Source organism: Amblyraja radiata, chromosome 23 (assembly GCF_010909765.2).
Source record: "Amblyraja radiata isolate CabotCenter1 chromosome 23, sAmbRad1.1.pri, whole genome shotgun sequence".
Taxonomy (NCBI): Eukaryota; Metazoa; Chordata; class Chondrichthyes; order Rajiformes; family Rajidae; genus Amblyraja; species Amblyraja radiata.
In genome coordinates, this window is record NC_045978.1 from 17,088,365 (window position 1) to 17,108,291 (window position 19,927).

A 19,927-nucleotide genomic window follows, 5' to 3' on the forward strand; every position below is an offset into this window, starting at 1 on the left:
AGCATGAACTCAGGCATTTAAAGGGACAATGCAATGTTCTAAACGGCAGGTTTTGCGCACAAACATCTTATAGGAAGCACTTTTCAGAGGACAACACTAGGAAGTCAGCTTATAACATGCAGTAGTGTTCCTGTGGTCGGCTACCCATCAATATAGCTGTCCTGCCACGGCACACTCCCCAATTGTGAATTGTAGTAAGCGCAGAGATGGTCTCTTTGCTCTTTCACACTGGATGTGCCCGAGTCACCTTTCAAACGCTGCAGTGAGACCAATTTCAACTTGTTCGCACCACTTCTCCAAGCACCTAGTGTTACTTCCCCTGTGTCACTGTCCACTATGTCAACGTCCTGGATGGATGTTGCTGATCCAGCAGCTGCACCTCTCATTCAGATCAGGTTGTGCAGAACACATGCTGCATATACTATACTCTCCACATTCTTGGGCCTCTGCTCCATTGTCTTGAGCAAGCATCTAAATCTGTTTGCCAAGATGCCAAAATAATTTTCTACTACCCTCCTGGCCCTTGACAGCCTGTAATTGAAGATCCTCTGTTCCCTAGTTAGATTCCTCTGTGGATATGGCTTCATAATCCAGGGCCGTAGTACAAAGGCTTCATCAGCAACCATCGCATATGGGATGTCCGGGCTGTCTTCCCCTGACAGAGGTTCTGGATCAGGCATGCCTGCTGTTCCACCTTCCATTTTCTTTCCAAGCCAGGTTTCTTTCCAAATCCGGCCATCACCAACACTTCCAGGTGTGCCCACATCCACATACAGGAAGTCGTAGTTATAATCAACCACCGCCATGAGTACAATGAGTGGAATTTCTTGTAATTGAAATAATTTGAGCCACCTCCGGGTGGTTTACGTATTGCCACATGCTTGCCATCCAAAGCCCCACATGTGTGAGCAAAGTTCCACCTGTTTTCAAACCCCAGTGCAACTCTCTTCCACGCATCTGGTGTACTGGGGCATTCCATCACTTCAGCTGAATAAAATTGGATGATCGCCTCACAGGTTTCTCGGACAATACCACAGATGCTGTTGGTGGCGACAAGAAAGTTGTAAGATAGACTTTTATAAGAATCGCCTGAGGCCAAGTAGCGGAGGGTGATTGCTATGCGCAACCCTGGTTCCAGTGCCTTTCTCATTACAGTGTCAGTCTTCTTCAGCAGAGGTCCCAAATTATTATTTAACTCATTAAAGAGCTCGGGTGAAATTCTGACAAAGTTTTTGAATGCACTTTTATCCTCTTCGCACAGCACATTAAGCAGTTGCTCATATTGTCCAAATTGAGGTCTCCGTTGAAACATGGGCTTAACCCAGTGAGACTTCCTCTTAATTCTCTTTTTAATTAATCTCACCCTTCTGCCTTCACGCAAGCGTTTTCGATGCACATGTTGCGCTAATGCATACAGCGCGTCAATGAAAATAACAACCAGCCTGTACTCGAACCAACTTTGTATAGGCATGTCTGCAAATGAGCCAATTCTACGAACGGAGGATATTTATATAGTGTGTGAAAAAAAGTGACATCATTTGTGCCACGTGATTAACTACACTACAGTCCACGATGTTCATTCACGATTAACGGGAAAGATCGGGAGACGGACAAGTCACTCGCACAAATGACAGAATTGCCGAGTACCGTGGGAACTCTTTATCTACCCCCCGTTATATCGTGCGGAACTCGTGCTGGACCACGACCACTTCACTCTTGTGACATCTTGGGTCAGGTCGCACCGTGAGAACCGGCCATTACTGAGCAAGAGATTAAATTATCTCTTCACCGAATAAATATATTTTATCTTCTGTCATATATGCGACAGACCACTTACTGAATAATCACTGAAACATGCATGTTATGTTCAGTCCCATGACAACAAGATGCAACAGAATAATTAATTTTATTTTTAAAAATACAATAATTAAAAAAAGAGTGCACAACATATCGTTAAATTAGAGTAATTAGGAGACATTTAAGTTTAAGGAGAAGACTATTACTGGCTTTATGGCATTCTTCAACCTATCTGTTAATTCCTGTTAATTTACTGACCTCTGTTCCTCAACGCTTGGTTCCATAATATTTTCTCTAAATCATCTATCCACACCTGTTTCACATCTGGAGTTGGTGCATGCAAGATATAAGTATCTTGGGATTTCTGCCTTCTGAACCAAATTTCAAAACGCTGTCCACTTTCACCAGAGTTATGTGTCATTCCAATTTCAGAAGTCTGAATTACAAAATAATAAAACAAAACACACAACGATCAAGATTAAGTCAATCATACAGCAGTAGATTTATCCTTTGGAAACTCATGATTTATTTATCTTTGTCAAATCTTTCACTTCAGCTATCCAGCTGTAGACTACTGGTAATAGCTTAGACCTCCCACATTCGCATGTGTCTCAGTGGAAATCACAAGGATACTGATGTTCTTAGAGGTAGTTGGCAGTGTCACTACCACTTCCCTGTCACTTCAATATGAGAGGACATGGAGAATATGTGATATGCGTTTGCTGCACAATCTTTTTGCATAATCAATGCAAAGCAATATTTCCGGATCATTTGCCATTGCAACTCTCTTCCACAAAGGCCAGTGGAGCAGTCTTGATTTTTTTGTCAAGTCAGAGGTGCATTTCAAGAAAGGTGCAAAATTCAGGTTAACTGCCTTGTTGCTTATATGACGAAGCAGGTTTAATGGGCCGAATGCAGTCTTTAATTAAACTTTGCAGGATCTCATTTTTTGTTATCTAGCTCACAGCTTAATATGAATCATTATCGTTCCAGGTTAACAGGATGATCAGACAATAAATCACATATAAAACATTCATTTAACTTCTTAAAGGAAATATATGAGAACGCTACCGATATTAACATATTACATTTTTGCCACGTTAAACGCAATTTATTATTGCTGTACTTTAGATAGAAGTTCTTCATCTGAAGACTTCACAATGTCTCCCTTGTGAGTAAGGTTTGCATAAAGGAATGTAAAAGCATGAGGTTAATACCAGGATTGTTCTAACATAATCATAGTTTGCTTATTTAGGTCTTCATGCTGATGAAATATAATCAAGATTATTTTGTTCTAAATTATTTAAATGTATAACTTTATAATATTCTTGCACAGTTTGATTGGAATGTTAAGTGCCCTATACATGCATTTAAGCTTGTCATATCCAAAGTGGGGACTTGAAGTCTATTTGCTAACTAGAATACGCTCATTTTACCTTGAAGGATTGTTTGTAAATGTAGATGTCATTGCTTCCTTCTGTTTTCTTGGTCTTGCTGAAGAGTATGAGATCTTCAAAGAGGAAGATGTGCCTGTAACATTTCTTTCGCCCAGACCATACAACAAACTCGTCCCGACGTAATAATTGGCCCTGCTCCTTCAGGTTCACCTAGTTACAATTCATGGTTACAATTAAGGATATGATTAGTGGTGCAACATTTTACTTAACTTAGATTTTTAAAATGCCTTGAGAACTCCCATGGATAATGACTACATACAGTCTCAGATGTAGTAAGAAAACATACAGATAACAAATTATTAGGTTTACACTCTGGTCTGTGCTGTTTGGGTCACAAGACTGAGAAGCTAATGCAGAAGAAACAGCATAGAAATAAACTATTCAAACCGTTCAAGTCCCTGCCGGCATTTGTGCTTCATCTAAATCTCCTCGATTCTTCCATATCTAATTTTATCAATGCAGTTCTCCTCTGTCATTAGCATCCCACTGAAGGCACCTATATTATAAGCCTTGCCCACATGTTCACTCTTTCTTCTGGGTAAAATACATTTCTTCTAAATTAGCCATTTGATTTATCGTTGACTATTTTACGTCTATGACATTTAGTTCTGGTCTTCCTTAGAATTGCACAGCATTCAAACATTTAATAATTTAAAAAATCAGCCTTCAGATTTCTCCTTAAAGTGAAAGGAAATGTGTTGTACACATTCTCTTCTGCGATGTGTTTCCACATTTTCAAATGTCGCTGGCATTCAGAAATATTACAAATAAAATATTTTTTTATTTGAATAAGCAAACATAAAACAACTAAAACACCTTACTATCTCCCTTCTTAAATACAGGTAAAATATTTATATTAATTTCTCATAATATAGACAAATTGCTGGAGTAACTCCACAGGTCAGGCAGCATCTCTGGAGAAAATGGATAGGTGATACCTCTGTATTTTCTGCAGAAAGGCTGCATGACCCATTTAGTTACTCCAGCATTTTGTGTCTATCTTTAGTATGTACACCAGCATCTGCAGTTCCTTTTTATTAAATTTTTATTCATTTCTCATGTATTTCTACTTATAATAGCCTCAGTTTTTCTTAAGAAGATTCATTAAAAATCCACAAACAAAACCCATTACACCAGGAAGTATAATCCGTATTAAGTATAATTAATGCATATTTTTTTAAAAAAATATTTCATGTTACATGGTATATAATTTCTAATCCCATCTTCAAATCAGCACAGAGCTTGATCCATGTGCCCTGGTAGGGAGGAATTCATTCCTGTTCATACTTCTTATCTCAATTCTCAATCATGTGAAATGTGCCCAGATATAATTACTGGGTGAGAACAAAATTGCAATTTGTTGCGATGCCTCACATACGAAGATTGGGTACAATGCCATAGTCCTTCTAACATATCAATATGTTCAATACATGGAAGTGGAAAAATAGAAAATGACAACATAAATATACCATGTCATTTAGATCGCAAAATATTGCGAGATGCAGGATATTTAACTGAATAAATAAAACATTTTAAAATTGCAAAATATTGAAGAAATGAAATTTGTCATAAAATTGTAAATTAGATAACGTTGCTGCGATTTTCATAATCCTCAATTCTTTAACCCATTGAATATGCAATCATGCAAAAAGTAACGTTGTATATAAAATAATTAAAAAATGCCTTCAAATTGCAAAGTCTATCTAAACTTACATCACACTCCTGTATATCATCCATGGCAAGAAGATCATTCCCATACCGGAGCTGGAAGCACACTATCTCATGGGCTCCCTGCAGTTCCTTGCACTCTTTTTCCTGGGCTGTGCTGCACTCTTTGAACATATCCCTCAGGAGTAGGTTGTACTTGCTGATTCTCTGAATCGGTTTCAAAAGATACGATGCCAAGTCCATCTTGTCACCTAATTCTAGCTGTTTGGCCTGTGTCGAAAGAAAGTCAATGTTTTAAACTGTTTCAGTGCTGAATTTACCAGTGAAACCTTTCAGATCGCAAACACTGAGGGTTGAATCCTGCGCTGCCTATATTTGAGTGGTAATCCTGTAAACCTTATTAAAACTGCAATTGTTTAAGTTTTGCAATAATGTAATTGAAAACACTTTCCTCTGTGATCTCCAATTTCTCTTATTAAAGTTTGTTTCGGCCCATGGTATCCACACACATGCTTGGAGGCTTCAGCTACATTCTCCCTGATGCTGGAATAACACCAACAAATATTCCCTTCATAGATGAGGCCCTCACTTGTCTTTCCTCCATACCCTGCAGCTCTGTCCTTGTTCCCTCTCCCCCTAGTCACAACAGAGACAGTCCCCCCCTAGTATTTACCTTCCACCCCATCAGCCGTCTCATACAACACATAATCCTCCGAAATTTCCCCCACCTCCAACTGGATCCCACCCCTAGCCACATTTTTACATCTCCACCCCTTTCTGTCTTCCCACAGAGACTGTTCTCTCCGCAACTCCCTGCTTAACTCATAACTTCCCATCCAAACCAACCCTTCCACGGGTACCTTCCCCTGCAACTGCAGAAGATGCAACACCTATCGCTATACCTCCTCCCTCGTCTCTGTCCAGGGACCTCGACAATCCATTCAGGTTTGGCAGAGGTTCACTTGCACCTCCTCCAACTTCATCTACTGTATCCGTTGTTCAAGATGTGGACTCTTATACATCGGCGAGACCATACGCAGACTGGGTGATTGTTTCGCGGAACACCTTCGTTCAGCCCATGTGATCTCACGGATGCTAGACACTTTAATTCTCCTTCCCTTTCCTACACAGACCTTTGTCATCTGTCTCCTCCATTGTCAGAGTGAGGCTAAACGCAAATTGGAGGAACAGCATCTCATATTTCGCTTGGGCAGTTTACAGCCCAATGGTATACATTTTGATTTATCTCACTTCAGGTAGCCCCAGCATTCCTTCTCTTTCTGAGTCAGTGGTGAATTGGGCAGTGTCTTACAAGGCACAAAGGCTGGAGGTGATAAGTAGAGAAAACAAAGGCTGCAGATGGTAAAATATAAGAAAGGAAGGTGAGGAGTGAAATATAAAACCAAAGGGAAGGGTGATGAGTAGATGGGGAAGTGGGGGGGGGGGGGGGGACCGGGAGGAGATAGGGATGGGTAAGAAAGTAGACTAGGGACTAGGTTACAGTGGGGACGGAAAGTGAAAAGAAAGGTGTTAACGAGAGAACCTGTGTCAGAAGGAGAGAGAAAGTGTGTGTCTGGGGTGCGTTCCATTTATCACCTTCAGCTTTTGTGACCTCTTTACAGGTTGCACTATATACTTCCCCTTGCACAATTCTGGCCTGTTTATCTGGAATAACTATTAATTTATCGTATTATGGTTTATTGTATAGTTATTTGTTGCGTTAATGTGCCTGTAAATCTCCAGCGAGTAACAACTTCATTATTCCCTTCCCAGTGCATGTGAAAATTAACTATGCTTCAACTGTAGACTTGACTCTTAATAACTGTTGGAGAGCATTGATATATGGTCAATGGGTACATCAATAATATAGAAATTGTTAATATATGCAAGTAGCAATCGAGTGTAGTGATTCATAGCAGGGACTGGTTTCAAAGCCACAAGATGCAGTTGTGCAAACAATGACTGCTCTCTATCAGGACAGCAGCTGGGTTGTAGCCACTAGCCTCAAGTGTCTGGGAGATCATCACCATATTTATACAGATAGGTTCCGCAAATGGCATATGAACGTGGATACCGCAGATGACAAGATGATGCTGGACAATTGTGACTCTTTGCATGCTCTTCTCAGAGGAAAAATCGACTATTATGTGATACATGCTCTAATCTTTTAAATCTCTTTTCTACTTGTAAGTATAGCATCATTTATAGATGTTCTAATAATATTTCCTGCAGGTCTGAAGATCCCGTGATCCTCGGGAGTGAAGGCCTTACCTGTCCTGAGCCAACCGGACAGTGAGGCCTACTGTGACTGGTGAAGCCTGCAGCCTCCACGTATCCTCCTATGCCTCGCGCTCACGTAACGGCGGACCTGACTGGATGACTGGGCCCCGATATGGAAGGACCATCGACCTCTCTGAACCGTTAGGCCTGACTGAGTGCAGGCCCTGACATTGAAGTGGCACCGACCCCTATCTGACCTACAGACCTGACCAAGTGCAGGTCTTGACCCGCCCGGAGCACCTGGCGCCATATCCTGATGAACCGGGAGATCAGGTTGGTTCACAAGGGCTGAGCGAAGGTGTTGCGCGAAACGATCGCCCAGTCTGCGTTTGGTCTCGCCGATGTATAAGAGTCCACATCTTGAACAACGGTAGATGAGGATGCAGGAGGTGCAAGTGAACCTCTGCCTAACCTGAAAGGATTGAGGTAGAGCGACAGGTGTTGCATCTTCTGCGGTTGATGGGGAAGGTACCTGCAGAAGGGGTGGTTTGGGTGGGAAGACCTACCGAGGCATCCAATTCTCAACACTGATGCTCCTCAAGGTTACGTTCACAGTCCCCTACTATATTCCCTATACACTCATGACTGCGCAGCAAAATTTAGCTCTAACTTCATCCAGAAATTTGCAGATGCCACCACTGTGGTGGGCCGGATCACAAACAATGATGAGATGGTGTCCAGGAAGGAGATAGAAAACTTAGAGTCATGGCGTCAGGGCAATAACCTCTCAGTCAATGTCAGTTAGCACTCTATTTACCTCTATCCCATTGTAGACATTGTAGACATTGGAACTGATGCGATACAATGCTGAGAGCTATATTTTGCACTCTGCATCGTCATTTTGGCTCTATCTATTGTACTGGAGTTTCACAATTGTATTTATCTGATCTGTTTGGCTAGCATGCAAAGCAAAGCTTTTCACTGCACCTCAATGCATGTGACAATAATAAGTCTGAACCCAGATCTATTTGTTCAATATTGGAACAGGTATCAGCCCCCTGCTTTACTCACTCTATGCCCATGACTGCGGAGCCGGACATAATGTGAACTCCATCATCAAGTTCGCCGTTAACACCACTGTTGTTGGACGAATCACAGATGGGGACGAGTCAGTGTATAGAAGTGAGATCGACCGACTGACCAAATGGTGCCAGCACAACAACCTGGCTCTCAACATCAGTAAGACCAAGGAACTGATGTGGACTTTGGTAGGGGAAGGATGTGGACCCACAATCCTGTTCATATCAATGGGACGATGGAGAGGGTCAATAACTTCAAATTCCTGGGCGTGCATATTTCCGTAGATTTTTCCTGGACCCAGCACACCGATGCAATTATAAAGAAGGCACATCAGCGACTCTACTTCCTGAGAAGATTATGGAGATTCGGCATGTTGAAGAGGATTCTCCTAAACTTCTGCAGGTGCATCATAGAGAGCATTCTGACTGGTTGCATTGTGGCCTGGTTCGGCAACTTGAATGTCCAGGAGCGAAAAAGACTACGAAAAGTTGTGACCACTGCACAGTACATCCAGTCCGACTTTGACCTCCCCACCGTCGAAGGGATCGATCATAGTCGCTTCCTCAAAAAGGCAGCCAAAATCATCAAGGACACACTCCATCCTGGCCACATGCTCATCTCACCATTGCCATCAGGAAGAAGGTACAGGAGCCTGAAAACTGTAACGTCCAGATTCAGGAACAGCTTCTTCCCTACAGCCATCAGGCTATTAAACACAACAACGAATAAGCTCTGAGCTCTGAACTGCAAAATACTACATTATTAATTCACTATATTTGTTATTTATTGAACTTTTTCTTTTCTTTCTCTTCCCCCATTATGTACTATGTTTACATATTCACATATTATGTTGTGCTGCAGCAAGTAATGTCGTATCATCCGGGACATACGACAATAAAACACTCTTGACTTGTCTTGAAAATATGATGTGATTATGAGGGGTTTTATTTTGATGAAAATTTTGACTACATCTGAAGTTATATTTAGTGCATTTTATGGGTTGGTGTATAGGGCATTCAGTAGTCATGTGGTTCTTAATGTTAACGATGTTTATGAATGTGGTTCCAAAATCCCACAGCTTTGGAAATAAGTTTAGTTTGGGGTGATACTCAGGGTTGGAACACTGAGGTGAAAGGAAGAAGCCAAAATGTTCAATTTGAGATAGACACAAAAAGCTAGAGTATCTTTTTGTGAAGGGTTTTTCTGAGGAATGGTCTCGACCTGAAACATAGAAACATAGAAATTAGCTGCAGGAGTAGGCCATTCAGCCCTTCGAGTCTGCACCGCCATTCAATATGATCATGGCTGATCATCCAACTCAGTATCCCGTACCTGCCTTCTCTCCATACCCCCTGATCCCTTTAGCCACAAGGGCCACATCTAACTCCCTCTTAAATATAGCTAATGAACTGGCCTCAACTACCTTCTGTGGCAGAGAATACCAGAGATTCACCACTCTGTGTGAAAAATGTTTTTCTCATCTAGGTCCTAAAAAATTTCCCCCTTATCCTTAAACTGTGACACCTTGTTCTGGACTTCCCCAACATCGGGAACAATCTTCCTGCATCTAGCCTGTCCAACCCCTTAAGAATTTTGTAAGTTTCTATAAGATCCCCCCTCAATCTTCTAAATTCTAACGAGTACAAGCCGAGTCTATCCAGTCTTTCTTCATATGAAAGTCCTGACATCTCAGGAATCAGTCTGGTGAACCTTCTCTGTACTCCCTCTATGGCAAGAATGTCTTTCCTCAGATTAGGAGACCAAAACTGTACACAATACTCCAGGTGTGGTCTCACTAAGACCCTGTACAACTGCAGTAGAATCTCCCTGCTCCTATACTCAATGTATGAATATGAAATGTCACCTATTCCTTTTCTCCAGAGATGTTGCCTAATCCATTGAGTTACTCCAGATTTTTGTGTCCATCTTTGGTTTAAACATAGCCCTTGCATTTCCTTCGTACACAGAAGGTTCAACTTGCTTTGTTCTGCGTTTTGGAGTAAAACTGACATAAATGAGGCAGACTATTTTGTCAGAACCATGTACCAAGCTTTGCTTGGAGGAGTGATGGCCACCATATTGGATTGGCTACAGTTTTGTTCAGCAGGGTGGCAGCCTGAATTGACAAGGTCACTTCAATGCAAGATCGCTGGACCAGAATTAAGATAAGTTCAAACACATACCCTGAAAAAGGTGTTTCCATGGCTGCTGAGCAGTAAGTCTGATCGGGGCTTGTTCTTGCTGTACAGCGCATACAGTCCAAACTGTTTCTCCTAAAATAAAAGAAAGAAAGGTGCAAACTCCTTTTTAATAATGAAGCAATTGTAATTATCAAATTAATTATCACTGACAGCAACTTATTAAAACAAAGTATTTTTTTCTCTCATACTTCAAAGGATCTGATAGGATTAGCTGTTCCAGCTAACGATCGTGTCATAGCAGAAATCAAACATTACTGCCATGGATTTATTAATGTCTCCTTTTTCTGCACGGCACAATTTAATTTCAATAGAAGTCAAATAACATTGGAAAATTGTGGAATACTGGAAATTCCATGAATTGTGTGATTTTCCTGCTGACTCACATGGGGAAAATCAAACATGCAGTTTGGCATCATTAATGTACAAAGCATTTCTGGATGCAACTGCTGTAATGTGGATCAGACATGAGTTTCCAATATTTAGTGCACACCACTTGATTTCTAACACTTCTTTAAAATGTTCTGATCACCCCCTGCAAGTTGGTGTAGTTATAATGTGTGAAAATGCAAAATAATGCTGAAAGATATGCTTATTGCACATCTCAAGGAATGTAAGTTGTAGCTATTGAAACTAAAGGGAAAACCACACACAAAGTTGAAGTGATCGCAATAATTAATGTAAAAATAAACAATACAAGTATAAGGGAGTAGTGAAGCACCACAGATGCAGATACTGGAATCTGTAAAAGGAACTTAGCGGGGGCAGGCAGCATCTGTGGAGGGAAATGAGCAGTTGATGATTATGGACCAGGACCCTTCATCCAGACTGTCTACATGAAGAGTCTTGACCTAAACCTTTGGTTGGCCATTTCCCTCCAAAGATGTTGCTTCTGAAGGAAAATAAATTAGGAAGATATTGGAATGGATTGAGAAAAGGATAGAGAACATAGAACAGTACAGAGCAGGAACAGGCTCTTCGGCCCAAATGTCTGTGCCAAACATGGTGCCAAGACTTACTCCTTTCTGCCCGCACATAACCCATATCCCTCCATCCCCGCATATCCACGTGCCTATCCAAATGTATTTTACATGCCACTATCATATCTGCCACCTCCACCATCCCAAGCGTTCCAGGCATTCATACCACTTTGTGTAAAGAAATCTGTTTTGCACATCTCCTTTAAACTTTGCCCCTCTCACCTTAAAGCTCTGCCCTCGTCTACTTGATATTTCCACCCTAGGACAGTCCATCCTCCAAAAGTCTACCCTACCTGTGCCACTTATAATTTTATATACTTCTATCAGGTCTCCCCTCAAGTACTGGCATTCCAGACAAAGCAATCCAAGTCTGTCCAACATCTCGCTGTAGCTAATGCCCCCCTATTCCAGGCATCATTCTGGCAAACCTCCTCTGTGCTCTTTCCAAGGCTTCTACGTCTTTCCTGGAACGGGATGTCCAAAACAGCATGCAATAATCTCAATGCGGCCGAAACAGTCCTATAATTCCAAAGAAGTGTGTAATCTAAGAGACAGATTATTTTAATGTTGGTAAAAGAATACGTAGGAGATCTATAGGCATCTCACGTGTCTAAGGAAGCAGCGTCCAACTCTGATGGGGTCCCTTGCACAGCTTTCCAGCTCCTTCAGGAAGTACTGGCTATGGAAGTCATACAGTTTCTCTAGATTTCCAAAGATGGTCCCTCGATGTCCCCGCAAATCCTGAGGAAGGTCCATACGATCCATCTCAGGGAAGTATTCTGAAGTGACGTATCCAAGGGAACGGACGTACTCCCTCTCGGTGATCAATATCTCTTCCATAATGTGTTGCAGTTTATTGCTTTAAAGAAATAAGAAGCAAACAGAAGTAAAAATATTACTTAAAGTGTTCCTTTCAACAATTGTGATAATCCACAATAAAAAAAGATAACATTCTAAAGTTATCAATCACCATCTGGAGTTTCAGTTTTGAAGACATGTTTTAAATGATTACGAACAAGAGAAATGGCAAGGTAAACTGTAACTTAGACATTTTGGGAAGTAAGACAGAACTATTGCTGAACTATTATCTCCCTCATTGGTGACCCTCAGATTTTCCTTGATTGGACTTTACTGGCTTTACCTTGCACTAAATGTTATTCCCTTCTCATGCATCTATTTGCTGTAAATGGATCGATTGTAAGCATGTGTTTAAGAAGGAACTGCAGATACTGGAAAATCGAAGGTAGACAAAAATGCTGGAGAAACTCAGCGGGTGAGGCAGCATCTATGGAGCGAAGGAAATAGGCAACGTTTCGGGTCAAAACCCTTCTTCAGACTGATGTGAGGGTGGGGCGGGAGGAAGAAAGGAAGAGGTGGAGCCAGAGGGCTGAGGGAGAGCTGAGATGGGGAGGTGAAAGTAAGGACTACCTGAAATTAGACAAGTCAATGTTCATACCACTGGGGTGCAAACTGCCCAAGAAATATAAGGTGCTGCTCCTCCAATTTAAAGTGGGCCTCACTCTGGCCATGGAGGAGGCCCAGGACAGAAAGGTCGGATTCGGAATGGGAGGGGGAGTTGAAGTGCTGAGCCACCGGGAGATCAGGTTGGTTATTGCGAATCGAGCGGAGGTGTTTGGTGAAGCGATCGCCAAGCCTACGCTTGGTCTGACCGATGTAGAGCAGCTGACATCTAGAGGAGCGGATGCAGTAGATGAGGTTGGAGGAGGTGCAGGTGAACCTCTGCCGCACCTGGAAAGACTGCTTGGGTCCTTGGATGGAGTCAAGGGGGAGGTAAAGCGACAAGTGTTGCATTTCTTGCGGTTACAAGGGAAAGTGCCTGGAGAGGGGGTGGTTCGGGTCATAAAAAAAGATAACATTCTAAAGTTATCAATCACCATCTGGAGTTTCAGTTTTGAAGACATGTTTTAAATGTTTACGAACAAGAGAAATGGCAAGGTAAACTGTAACTTAGACATTTTGGGAAGTAAGACAGAACTATTGCTGAACTATTATCTCCCTCATTGGTGACCCTCAGATTTTCCTTGATTGGACTTTACTGGCTTTACCTTGCATTAAATGTTATTCCCTTCTCATGTATCTATTTGCTGTAAATGGATCGATTGTAAGCATGTGTTTAAGAAGGAACTGCAGATACTGGAAAATCGAAGGTAGACAAAAATGCTGGAGAAACTCAGCGGGTGAGGCAGCATCTATGGAGCGAAGGAAATAGGCAACGTTTCGGGTCGAAACCCTTCTTCAGACTGATGTGAGGGTGGGGCGGGAGGAAGAAAGGAAGAGGTGGAGCCAGAGGACTGAGGGAGAGCTGAGATGGGGAGGTGAAAGTAAGGACTACCTGAAATTAGACAAGTCAATGTTCATACCACTGGGGTGCAAACTGCCCAAGAAATATAAGGTGCTGCTCCTCCAATTTAAAGTGGTCCTCACTCTGGCCATGGAGGAGGCCCAGGACAGAAAGGTTGGATTCGGAATGGGAGGGGGAGTTGAAGTGCTGAGCCACCGGGAGATCAGGTTGGTTATTGCGAATCGAGCGGAGGTGTTTGGTGAAGCGATCGCCAAGCCTACGCTTGGTCTGACCGATGTAGAGCAGCTGACATCTAGAGGAGCGGATGCAATAGATGAGGTTGGAGGAGGTGCAGGTGAACCTCTGCCGCACCTGGAAAGACTGCTTGGGTCCTTGGATGGAGTCAAGGGGGAGGTAAAGCGACAAGTGTTGCATTTCTTGCAGTTACAAGGGAAAGTGCCTGGAGATGGGGTGGTTCGGGTGGGAAGGGACGAATTGACCATGTATTGTTTTTCTGCTGACTGGTTAGCATGCAACAAAAGGTTTTCACTGTACCTCAGTACACATGACAATAAACTGAACTGAACTCAACTAACACTCATAAACCGCCCAATATGTGTTACATCTTCCATTGGAGTAAATTGAATTAGATGGAAAGTCTGGGTCCACATAGGAATTCCTGGCCAGGTTCGTAACCCTTCCTCCTGAAAGAATGCATTATTTAACCATAGCCAGGAGCAGTTTACATTTTTTTCCACGGGACAATACCCCATAAACCCCCAGATTTGAAATGTCAGAAAATTTATTCTGCATCCCAAAATGATAATATTGTGAATAAATCCACTGTATTATAGAAGATCACCTCTAAATATTATGAACTTTGTCTGGGTCTGCGACTGATGTTCTGATGGGGTATCATACAAAATTTAGATCAAAAATCTCTCCCATATTCCTCATCACAGACTGGAAGCTTAAAGTCATATAATGTCATAAGTTATCAAATATGTAGCAGAAAACTTTGAAGAGTGCATCCAATTATATTATCACTCTGTCATTTATTACCTGTGGTAGAGGTGAAGGTATTGGTATTAATTGGTTTTGAGGTGCTGGTTGAACAGACTGATTTAATGAACTTTTGCAATGTCACTAATTATAACTATTCATGCAAGTGGAGGGGACTTCGTGACTATCTTGCCTTGGGCTTATGGGTAACACAGGTCCTTTTGAGTATAATTATTAAAAATATAATCATGATACAATACACTGAGGGGAAAATGCATTATTCCCTTATATTCACATCTGATGGACAGGTTTCTGCCAAATATCAAACTCCTATTATTACCATGAATTCTCCTTTGTCAGTTCTTGTATTGCTCCTCGTGACATGCTTGGTCCTTCAGGTTCACTGAGAACAGACCTAATCGGTGGAGCAGCACCACTTCTTTTACTGCCAGCTGCAGTGCTCCTATAATGTTTGTCTTCAGAGCAAAAGCTCGCATGCCGTGACAACTGGAAGCCCTGTGCTGCCTGCATAATCTTTTTTGAGGGATAGCTTCTGTGACGAGCAGCGGGAGAAAATATTGGGTCTGAGTAGGAAGGGAGGGAAGAGATCTGAGGGCTCCTCTCATCACTCGACTCGTCTTTTGTATTCAGACACACTGACCATTCAAATACTGAAGACTTGGCTTGTACCCTTTTTGGCTTGTTTGTCACATTTTCTTTGTGATTATGAATGCTCTTCGCAGGCAAATGTTTATGTTCTTCCTTTTTCTGCCAGATTATTCTTTCTTCAGTCCAAAAACTCCCACTCACATGAGAGGCACCTGAGACCAAGTCCTTACTGCTTTTTTGCTCAGCGCTCTTTGACTCTCTCTTGCTATCTGAAGAAGAACTTCCATCAGCCTTCAGCACCTTCCTGCACAACTCTAGGTTTTCCTCAAGGAGTTGCCTGACTTCTTCGTAATTCAACAAAGTTACATTCCACATCTTCATGCCCTGAACGCTGTTCGGGCCATGGGTCTGACTCTTCATCTGATTAAATTTTTCAACAGAGAATTCTGAAAATCGTTGATGATAATTTTCAAGATGCTGCAGTGTTTCTTCACTGAATTTTGTGGAGTTACACGTTCCCAGCTGGGCCAAGCAACATTTGCAATCCTCGATCAGCTTCAGAGCCTAACAAAAGAGACCACATGTGTAATGAATGTTAATGAAAAAGAAAATACTGCAAATGATAGAAATCTGAAACAGAAGTAATAAATGCTGGAGATACATAACAGAATGAAGAAAGGATACAAATATCAGAAGAAATATCCATTTATCTCATTTCACATGCACTTTCTCTATTTGGCATAAGGTAAACATCTATTATGAGATAAACATTGCAAAATTACAGAACCCATTTCATAAGTGAGTAGCTTTGAGCTTCCATACATCCTTTGTGTATCTATTTACTGTGCATTCCTAAGTCTTGGAGGGCATGGATTTGATATTTTGACAGGTGAAACAGGTTTGTCATATCCTTTACCCATATATTGAGTGGCAAAACACTGACATACTTGAAAATTCATAAGGCTTACTGTTAGTTTCCATAGGGATTTTCCCATAGTACCTGCAATAAGATTTGCGAAAACACCAGTGAAATGAACAAAAGCTGTCTGTTCTGCTTCTCTGGTGTTTCTATAAATATCCTGCCAAAGTTGCAGCAAACAAAAAGGGCAGCCTGTTGGGAAATTCAGCTCCCTATCATCAGCTCCCCCAGCAAGCAGTTCAACAAAGCTCGGCAGAGAAAGTCAGGGAGCAGTTTTCTTAAAGCAGTTTTAATAATTATTTCATCATTCGTCAGTCTGCCCCAGGGCAGCTGTGGCTACAGAAGTAGCTCACCACCACCGAGTGTGACTGAGGAGTGAATGAATAATGCGATGTAAAGCGCCTTGAGTATTATAGAAAGGCGCTATATAAATCCCATCCATTATCATTATTATCATTATTGTTTTCTAATCCCCCAGTCCAAGTGGTTGACCGGTCAAAGCTCTGTGATTACTAGCCTTTCTTAATTCAGTTTCCTCATTTGAGAATGAACAATCTGCTTGACTATGATACACCTGGCAATCCCTTCATCAAGCACCTGCTTTCCAGCCTGAATCACCTGAAGATGCTGGTCCTGCCCTCCAAATCCCTGACTGAATCTATTCAATTAGCCAGTGGAGTTCTCCTGTGGTGTGTTAGAAGGAAAATAAAACCTAGACATAATTGGCTGTGGTGTTCTGCCCACACATTTGGTGAGGCCATTCTGCTTTTACTGTGAGAGTTTTCTTATGTTCCTTTCACATATAACATGCTTGTTGAACAAGTTAAAGTTTACACCAGTGGGCATCTTGAAACTGGTTCTCGCTCACATGTCTGTGGACCTTGTCTCCGTGTCGGGGTTATTTTCCTTTCAGATTTGCCTAATCTCCTACTTCTTCAGCCTAGCCAAAGCCACACAATGCTTTTCAAATAACATCCAGGTTGGTTAAATGCTGTTGCCCACCACCATCCATTCCCTAACCACCCTTTCAAAGTCCTTGTCTTTAAGTTTTACTGATGCAAAGTTGTCTTATCCATTGGTTTCTGCTGCTTAAATTCTGCTTATTGTAATTATCCCAATTAGCTTACCATTTGGGTGGAAATCGTATCACTATTTTGGCAACTGGAATTTATTTGGGCTGATATCAGCCAATAACTTCCTAAGGAAGATACTCTTACAATCTCTGCATATTGGTTAGTCTTTTAAATTTGTATTTGAAAGATTTTATTTATGTGCCAATCAGTCATGTTATAGAATTTTTTTTTAAAGTTCATATTATATTTTATTCAGCTTCGCATTCTGCAATATTGGGGGAGAAAGACAAGGTAATGTGATATTTATTTTACAATACTTGCCGTTATGTTTTTCTTTATACAAACCTTATCACAGTAGTTGTACAGGTTGACTAGAGCATTCAATTCTGCCTGCTGTTTCTTAGCACTAATGTGAAAATTGTCAAGTCGGATTTTAAACTCTTCCACCATATCTTTGAAAACTGAAAACTCAGGATACGCGAAACCGTCCAGTTGATTTGCCTCCTGCAACAGCTCCAAACTCTTTTTGTATTCCTGCTGTAATTGCAAGACAATTGTAAAGTGGAGCAATGTTGTTTTCTATATTACATAGCAAGTTATACTTGTGGTACTTTATTAACCCAAGGTGTTTCATAAGAGTGATAACAAACATGATGCTAAGTTATATGCGGAGGTATAAGATAAAGGTGGTTAGCGTTCAAAGACGTGGCAAGGTTTAGAGAGTAAATACAATTTAAGTATCACTGTCCTAATTACTGTGTTAGTTTTGTGCCATCTTTAACTTTCCACCCATCTTCTTAATTCTTTTCATACATGTCAATAATGTTTTCATTGATCTGACAGAAATTTAAGATGTAACTAAAAACCTATACAAGGCACTTTGCTGCACTAATATGTCAGGTCAATAACTCACATAATAAAAATGCGTATGCTAACACCCTCCATTTTCATATATTAGGGAATCGAACTACAATTGATAGTGTAACAACAAGAAAATGTCCTAAGCCAAAAGCCTTTCCATCAGTTATAAGATAAATCTTAAACATAACAACAGGGGTGGAAGCTATTTGGCTCATTGTGTCCATGCCAGCTTCCAGGGAAGCAATCCCATAAGTGCCATTCCCCCTCTCCTTATACCCTTGTACCTCAGTGCCAATCTCTTCACACATGCCTATCAACTTTTGATTATTTTTACCCATAAGGGATAATTTATAGCGGCCAACTAAATGACCAGCAAACCTTTAGGACACGGCAGAAAACAGAATGGCAGGAGGGAACCCACCTGCTCACAGAGAGAAGGTGGAAAGTGCTGCACATGCAGACGGCAAGGTTTGGATTCATCTGGGTCCACACAGTTGTGGGGAACAGCATTGACTGCATCACCATCATGTCACCCACGATGGCAGGGATATGGCAGAAACTCTCGACCGACCTGGATGAGTGAGTTCCAAACACACTGAAGAAGCTGAGCACCATCATGGACATGCTGCTATCTGGACATAAGTATCACAACCTCCATCTTAAGTATCCGATCCCTCCAGAATACTGCAGCTGCAGTGAATACCATCTACTGAATGCACTGCAGTGCCTCACGAAAGATTCTTCAATAGCATCTGCCAGACTCACAACTCCTATCACCCAGAGATCCAGAGGCAGCAAATGGGGAAATTGGCACCTCCAATTTCCTTCAAAATCACACAATACTAATAGGAACAAATATAATCATTCCTCCATTGTTCTGTGTCTCTCCACTTGTCAGCACGGTGGACACAACTTCACACAGTGGACTAAAGAGGCTGCTAACCATTGTCAGCTCGGGGACAACTAGGCCAGTGTGCTTACACCTTGTGTATGAATTCCAAAAATTTGTAAATATTGACCTACTTCACAAAACCCTGTCCAGCTTTGAACATTGTCTAATTGGTGAATGCACTCAGTTTATGGGTGCCCGTAAATTGTGAATGTTATTATTAGGAATGTTTCAATTATATATAAATAAAACATATAGGTATAGTGAATATGACTTACTGTGGCCAAGATAAAGAATTCACTGAACTTTTGCTGGGTTTGTTGTATGACTTTAAGTGAATCTCCACTTGTGACTGAATTATGCAGATATGGTTCACCTTCACAAAGAAGCCAGTTGTTTTGCTGAAGAGGCAATAAAGAGATGAAGAGAACTCTCCAATAATAGTTTTAAAGCAAGATACGATTGAATACTTGTTTTTAATCAGCATTAAGTGAATTTTACGGCAATTATAAACTGGAATTGCTGGAAAACACAGAAGCATATTTAGCATTCCATGGGACATTTTCAGTTTTGCACTATATTTCCAGCAATTATACTCCTGGAAATTAATTATGTCATTTAATATTCTGTAAAATGGCATTTGAAGTATGAATTAAGGTGAGCATTTTGTAACGCTGATAGGCCACATCATCTGATATAGCATGTGCATGGTTTACGATCCCCAAATTGGGCCATTCTACCCATCAAGTCTACCATGCCATTAAATCATGGCTGATTTATCTTTCCTTCTCAGCCCCAATCTTCTGCATTCTTCCCATAACCCCTGACACCAATCAAGAATATGTCAACCACAGCCTTAAAAATATCCATTG

General features: G+C 41.3%; 1 protein-coding gene across 2 annotated transcripts in view; it reads right to left on the reverse strand.

Moving 5' to 3' along the window:
- kiaa1755 (KIAA1755 ortholog) overlaps positions 1 to 19,927 on the reverse strand; it is a 124,264-nt gene that overhangs the window by 16,774 nt on the left and 87,563 nt on the right. For both annotated transcript variants that reach the window (XM_033041617.1, XM_033041618.1), the window contains exons 12-19: positions 19,334 to 19,456; positions 17,651 to 17,842; positions 15,045 to 15,877; positions 12,007 to 12,259; positions 10,406 to 10,495; positions 4,968 to 5,192; positions 3,234 to 3,404; positions 2,056 to 2,233 (exon numbers count right to left, since the gene is read on the reverse strand). In XM_033041617.1, coding sequence (XP_032897508.1) covers positions 2,056 to 2,233; positions 3,234 to 3,404; positions 4,968 to 5,192; positions 10,406 to 10,495; positions 12,007 to 12,259; positions 15,045 to 15,877; positions 17,651 to 17,842; positions 19,334 to 19,456 — 2,065 coding nt within the window. The remainder of the gene's footprint in view (positions 1 to 2,055; positions 2,234 to 3,233; positions 3,405 to 4,967; positions 5,193 to 10,405; positions 10,496 to 12,006; positions 12,260 to 15,044; positions 15,878 to 17,650; positions 17,843 to 19,333; positions 19,457 to 19,927) is intronic.